The sequence below is a fragment of the Heloderma suspectum genome, chromosome 3, assembly GCF_057233095.1.
Source record: "Heloderma suspectum isolate Gila_16-S chromosome 3, 16-S_ref, whole genome shotgun sequence".
Taxonomy (NCBI): Eukaryota; Metazoa; Chordata; class Lepidosauria; order Squamata; family Helodermatidae; genus Heloderma; species Heloderma suspectum.
This window is the reverse complement of record NC_139460.1, coordinates 28914100-28921511: the sequence shown is the minus strand read 5'-3', so window position 1 is coordinate 28921511 and position 7412 is coordinate 28914100. Positions and strand designations below refer to the sequence as shown.

At 44.9% G+C, this 7412-nt stretch overlaps 1 protein-coding gene across 1 annotated transcript; it reads right to left on the bottom strand.

Annotated features, from left to right (window-relative positions):
• Positions 1-4940: 4940 nt before the first annotated feature.
• LOC146349464 (uncharacterized) lies at positions 4941-7403 on the bottom strand. The gene is made up of 4 exons (XM_084842706.1): positions 7159-7403; positions 6484-6534; positions 6229-6368; positions 4941-5806 (listed from the first exon to the last, which is right to left on the bottom strand). The coding sequence occupies exons 1-4, from the start codon at positions 7187-7189 to the stop codon at positions 5594-5596; spliced, it is 435 nt and encodes a 144-aa protein (XP_084698832.1). The 5' UTR covers positions 7190-7403; the 3' UTR covers positions 4941-5593.
• Positions 7404-7412: the final 9 nt, after the last annotated feature.

Genomic DNA, 7412 nt, shown 5'->3' with positions numbered 1-7412 from the left:
AGGAATGCAGTCAGCTCTCTTGCAAAACAACTTCTTTTTGTCAAAGCCATTAGGATACCCTGTAGGGAGTTCAGTGAATATATAGAAAGCTGAAAAATTATTCTGTACAGAATATTCTTTCTCAATCAGGTGCCCTTCAGATGTTTTGGACCATACCTCCCATCAACCCCAGCCAGTTGTGGTCCAAAACATCTGGAGAGCACCAAGTTAGGGAAAGCTGCTGTACAGGACTGTTGAGCTCTTTATCAATGCATCTTTAACTACTGAAATTTAGTAGGTCAAGAACTGGAGTTGCATTTCATGCATCTCATTGAAATGCTTTGTTAAACGTCATTGCTATACCGTGTCTTCCCTTGACTGGGGCTGTAGGAACCACCTATTGACAATTGTGATATTTATTCCTGTCTCTTTCAAAAGGGTAATCTTTCCATTTTTCTTTTATTCTCTTCTCTTTTCTTCCTTCCTTTTCCTGCTTATGTTCATGCATTTCACAGCAATTACCTTATAGAGGCAACACTCAGTTTGAAAACCATGGCTCTAAGGATGTCATTAATATTAGTATAACAAGATTTTTGTTTTACATAACCTCCAGATTGTCCCAGTGAGACAGGCACTCTTCTCTGAACCCATGTAGACTTGAAAAACATATATATTGTGAATTCTCACCCTGTACTAAGGTGAGCATGTCCTTGACATCAAATAACCTTTTATTCAAAAACATAGAGCATAAAGGAAAATTCAGCTGGACCGGAGCTATAGTGAAAATTGATTCATAGTATGTGTGAGCCCGGTTCTATAAAATCTACTGATTAAGCAGTGATTTCAATATAATAATCAGAAAGGACTATTTTATGAAGAGCAACAGTTGGATGATTGAACCTCAATCCATTTCTATTATGATATGCAATTATTAATTTTATGCTCATTAATAGGGTTCATCCCCAGCAAATACGGCTAAATGGCTGCCTAAATCATTGCCATTCATTACAGATTAAGCTTGAATTTCTAGTGCACATTTACCTGGAAGTAAGTACTATTGAAGACAGTGGGATTTACGTCAGATTAAACATATTTAGGATTGCAGCTGGGTTGATGGACTGTATAATATAATGACTAGCAGTTTGCCATTGTCCATGCCTATATTTTGCCCTCCATCTCATGTACCGGATAAAATATGTTTGTACAACACACTACATAAAGAGAGGGACAGTAAATTTTCTAAGGCTGCATTGCTGTGCACACTTATTGTGAAGTGAGCCCCACTGAAATCAGTGGGTCACATTACTGAGTAAACATCATGTAAGGTATTCTCGCCAACATTTTTCAAAACTCAAGCACAAAACACAAACTAGAGGCCAAAATAGTAACTGTAAGAATGCAATGTTAAGGAGGAAGTATTATTTTGTAGTCTAACAGATTATTGCTGAGATCCAAAGAAGTACTTTAAGCATGTGCTATTGGTGTTGCACTAGAGGTTGCTTATGCTAGCGCTACGTCAGCAACATAGCAGCAGCATTGAGTACTGCTTATCTAGTGGAATTTTTGGCTTTTCCTCCTTGAACATCAGGCACCCCATGTCATATCAGAAATTGCTTTTGAAAGGCTCCTCAGTTAGAGGGGGTGGGGTTACAAGTCAAGAAACAAAAAGCACAAGGACACATTGTGCATGAAAAAGTGCTTTTGCAGTTATTTGGATCCCAGTCTATATTATAATGTTGTCTAAGAGTATAATCCTATGCATGTTTACACAGAAAGAAGTCCTACAAGTCCTAGCATTTCCTACCCAGCTGGAGAATGCTAGGAGTTGTGGGACTTTTTTCTGTCTAAACATGCATGGGATTGTGCCCTTAGGGTGCAATCCTATGGCTGTTAGACAGCATCTAGATGGCCATAGGATTTTTTGTTTTCTGGGAACCGAGCTCAGAGCCCACGCTCCAAGGCCAGTTCCCAGAAAACGGACTCCTTGCCCCCTCCCCCACTGCCTCATAGGTGGCACAGTTTGACCCTGGCTCCGCAGTCATGGAGCAGCCGAAAAGGGGGCGTTCCTGGGGGCAGAGCCGGCAGAAGAGCTGTTACAATGCTTCCTATGGACCGTTTGGCCTCCCCCTGCCACTCTGAGGTGCCCTGGCTAGACAGCCAAAATCAGCAGTCTAGCTGCAAATGCAGGGCAGCCAGAGCGCAGAGAAGATCCCCTCCATACTCCGCCTGCCCTGCATTGGATAGTTGGTCACCTCTGAGTTCGGAGGCGGCTGACTGTCCCCATAGGATTGTGCCCTTAATGAATCAGTTGCATGTCAATATATCTTATCTTATTTGTATTAAGAAATGTAACCACACCAAAACAGTTATATTATTTAGATATTGTATTAAAGTAAAGGCAGAATATGGCATGATCTAATGAACTTTAATATAATGTATGTAATTTCTTCTTATGATCAGTCCTTTTTCTTGAACTATTTGCTATCTGGTTATTAGTATAATAGATATTATTTTGCAGTCATCACAAATGTCAAATGTAACAAAGCACTGTTTTGGATGTTGTCATTTGCTATTTTATACCGCTATGCCATGTCTATTACAGTACAGGAAATGGAATGGGAATATTCGACCACGTTCTCCCTGTTTTAACTAATTTTACTCCATTAACAAAGCTTGGTATTACTTTGAGCAAAACACATCTTACAAACAAAACTACTTCATTTATCAAATAGGTTAGATAAGGCAGAAAAAATGGATGTGTAGGATCCCTGAATAATAGACATTGGGGGGGAAGAAGAAATTCTGCTGTAGGATGCGGTGTCACAAACGCACCTACACAAAAATGTTTAAAAGGTCTTAAATCCATTTAACTATCATGGCTTCCCTGAAAGTACACTGGCAATTGTAGTCTAATGTTTTTGTCTGTTGTTGTTTTACTAAAGATTCCTAGTCCCTTCACAGAACTACAGTTCTCAGAGCGCGCTGACTGGGAGCTTTAATGTCTTAAAACCGATAGACACAAAATGCAAGAAACAGACATGGAGAAATTCATCTGAGTTTTGAGAAACTTCAAATTAAGCAATGGCACACTAAGCAGCATTATTTTATTTATTACATTTCTATACTGCCCAATAGCCGAAGCTCTCTGAGTACTCTTTGGACTCTCTGAAGTATCTTCAAAGTACTTATGACTGTGAAAACTAATTGAAGCAACAGAAATACATGTCAGTACAGAATTATAAAACAAGGCTGTAAATTTATGTTCCAGGGTTTTTCACATTGCATCTCATATTCTATCTCAAAACAAGTACAGGCCAGTATTACTGGTATCTCATCATTCAGTAGGTTGGTGCTTTGTGAGGGCCACCATTGTGCTGAAGATTAGCCATGATGCACACTAGACTTTTCATTATTAATAAAAGCACTCAGCGTTTGAATTGGTATGCTACACTTATGGTATATCTCACAATGAAGAATCACCATCATACACTTTCGTTTTCTTTACAGTGAAGAATGAAGGCTGCAAGTCTTAAGTACACTTACTTAAATGTGCTTAGGCATAAATGTGTGAATAAATGTGCTTAGGCTCTAGCTGTAACAGTTACTTGATGTCCAGTGGAATCAGGAAAATGTACTTCCAAGTAAATACACTTGGGATTAAGCTGTACAAATCTCAGATGGGAAAAAGTCTGGGTTGGTGCTTGAAAAAGAAATAATAAAATCTTTTTAACAGATTTGTAAGTCATGGAAATGCTACTCAGCACATTTTCATGCTACAAACAACATTTGCCCACTTCTTTGGAAGTTATGGGAATGACTATTTCTGAAGCCCTTCTTGGTCTATAAAACACTTTGGGAGCAATCCTATGGCCGCTAGTCAGCGGCTAGATGGCCATAGGATATGTGGGTTTCCAGGAAACGACCTCGGAGCCCGTGCTGCAAGGTTGGTTCCCAGAGAACTGACCTTCCCCCTCCTTCCGCGCTGTGTCGAACAGCCCCGTGCTCCACACTCAGACAATGAGCACAGAGCAGCGAAAACGGGGCATTCCGGTGGGCATTCTGGGGCGGGAAAGGCGGAAATGCCAGTACAACACATCCTATGTGTCATCTGGCAGCCTCCTGCCCCGCTCTGCGTTCCAATGCAGGGCAGGAGAAGTGCGGAGGGGATGATCTCCTCCGTGCTCCTCCTGCCCTGCACTGGATAGGCGGTTGCCTCCGAGTTCGGAGGCGGCCACCTATCCCCATAGGATTGTGCTCTTTATATTTCTTATCTTTTCAAACAACCCTGTGAGAAATGTTTTTAGTCTCAAAATGAGAGACTTCCTATAACCACCACTTCCCGCCTGGAAGGCCCCATTAAGCTGCAACCTTATGTACAGGTATGGGAAAAAGCCCCTTTGGAATAAGTGGGATTTAGTGCTGAAAAAGATGTCCAGGACTGAGCACCACCTTGCTCTTCTGGACCACTCATTTCCATGGAAAACTGAGGCCACATCAAGTAGCCTCACATGTACCTCTGACTCAAAAGGAGCTTCTTGGTATCCTAAGTGAAAATCTATAAATTAAAAGCAAATAAAAGATACAGCACCATCCAGACCATTGAAAGAACCCTAATACATCCTTCAAGATTACCAGGGCCAGTGTATGGGGGTGCTGATATCTCTGAGTAGCTGTTGATTCCCCAGTGGTTCAGGCAGACCCTCTGACACTGACCAGCTACGACCCCTGGGGGATTTTGGCCACAGTGAGGGAGACCTGCTCTGTGCCCTGCCAATCTGGGCCATACAAAACAACACCACCTCTTACCTCCTTCACCTTACCCACTTCATAGGGCAGATGCCGCTTTTGGTACCCACAAAAGCAGATGAGTGGTTGCTGTAGCTTCCAACCACTCTGAAAATAGATTAGAATTTTAGCTCTATTGAGCTAGTGGTGGAAACCAGAAAGGATCAGTCAGAAGATAAATTTGAAAGATTTATTTAATGACAAATGATAAAGATGTGCAGACTCAACAATGAGATATGAGAGCAGTATATAATGGGAAAGTAGATACATGTAATGACTGACTGGAGGAAAATGTTAACATGTAAATAAACTAAATATAACAATAATAGAAACAGCATAATGGGTATAAAGACAGAAAAACGTATACATGAATTTAAATCTCATCAAACAGCTACCAATAAAGCATGTATATTACTAAGCACTAATCTGCATCTTCGTAAAACTTCCACCAGGTAAACTTCAAAACCAGTTAAAGCTTGATATATTCTCAACTATACAGTAGTTTAAGGAAGGAAGGAAAACTCCTTCTAGGCATTGGAGACACACTCGTGTGAACTTGGATTAAAGCTTTATAAATCAAGCCATGAGCCAGACTTCTCTTGACCAAAGTTTTCCTAGCTTCTCTCGCCATCCCCCCCCCCCCCCAGGTAACCTGAGCTACATACTCACCTGTCCTCTCAATTCTGGGAAGCGCAAATGTAAGGACTAGATCTGCTGAGGGGGCCACTGTTTGTTCCTTTTCTCTCTCTGCAACCCAGCAGGGGGAACTGGAGCCAGCGAGGCTCCCCATACATGAACCAGAGAAGGCATCGCTGCTTTTCCTGCATATTCAGCCTTTCTCCGGGCAGTTCAGTGGGAAAGACTGATGCCCATGGCACTGATGAGAGAGGACTAAATGGGCCCAATCCCTATCTTCACGGTGCAAGCGGGCAGAGTCAGCTACTCTTTCAAGGTTCAGCCATCTAGTCTCACTCCGCTGCACTCTCTCCACGTGGATGGGGGCTGGGTGCCTGGAGACCAATTCTTCCTTCTGAATGGAAGGCTGAGGCAAGAAACAAAGTCTGAGCAAGCAAGCAGAGACTGCTCCTGTCCCCTCGCTTGTGGCAGCCCCACTGGGCCCAATCCTCAAGGCCCTGCTGTCACCCAAAGAGAGAAGGTGAGTGAGAAAGTAGAGCCTCCCAGAGAGGGTGCACTCGAGTGATCAGAAGCAGTGGCCGCCATGTCTTGCAAAGAGAACAGTGGTGTAGCTACATTATTTTAGATCGTGGATGTAAAGGTCTTTTGTGGGGGGCCCTGTATACAGCCACGTGTATTACTTCAACTGTGAAGTACGTAACTGATTATTCTCTTCCCTACCCCACCTCCCGCCATTCCATACTTTAGAACTGCTTCTACATTCCTTATATTAGAACAATAACAAAATGACCACAGGGATACAAATTAAGCCCATGTTATCCTTTTCACCTGTAGCTCTCTGTCTATGTGGTCATTTGGGCCCGTCCTCGGCTGCGGGGCCCTGGACTTTGGTAACGCATAAGCTGAAGTGTAGAAGCAGCGCCTGCTTCTGGCAACTGCAGCTGCTGCCTTTGCTTCCTCGCTCACCCCTTAGGGAAGAAAAAAGACAGGATAGCTGCACAATGCCTTCTAATGCTGCGCGCTAGCAGCCCTCCCTCTATCTCTGGCCTGCATGGAGGACCCGGTCTGCTTCGGAAGCTTTACCTGCTCTTTCCCTTTGGGCAGCGCAACTGGGACTGTCCAGCAACTGGATGCCTGTTCAGAGAGAGAGAGAGCAAGGGCATGGCAACCGCCGGTCTGCTTCATGCAGAAGCCTCTGCCAGAATGCTTTCTGGGTGGCAAGGCAGGGAGGATCGATGGGGCTTGCTGGGCTGGCCCAAACCCTACTGTTGAATTGCGAGGGGGTGCGCGCACTCCTCATTTAGAACTTAAGAGCCATGCAAGATCAAACTAAGGGTCCATCCAGTCCAGCATTCTGTTCACACGGTGGCCAACCACGGGAAACCCACAAGCAAGACATGAGTGCAACAGCACCCTCCCACCCATGTTCCCCAGCAACTGGTGTACCTAGGCATACTGCCTCTGATACTGGAGACAGCATATAGCCATCAGGACCAGCAGCCACTGATGGCCTTCTCTTCCAGGAATCTGTCCAACCCCCTTTTAAAGCCATCCAAACTGGTGGCCATCACTGCATGCTCTCTACCCTTCTGGGCGCTGCAGTGGCGGGGATGGAGCCCGGCCCTCCCTGCTGTGATGCCCAGAGAGGTCGGGGGGGGGGGGGATAGTGAGTGGGTCGAGGTAGCAGCTTGCACGCTCTCTGCTAGCCAGCTGCAGGGGACCCAATCCTCTCTCCATCATGCTGCCCTCTCGACTCACCATCCACCCATCTCCGGTCATTTGACCCCATTCACTGTCTCCGTGGGGAGGGCGGGCTGCCTGGGGCCGACAACGATCCAGCTGGCCCCGCACGTTGCCAAGAGTCCTTTATCGCTTGGAACGAGCCCTGGCACGAGCGACTGAGAAAGGCGCACCTCTGGACAGCGGAAGAGAAAAGGCGGGGCTTGCCCGGCTACGCCCCTCCCACTCCACCCGCCGTCTCGTCTGATTCCCTCTCCTTGGAAGGCGACATC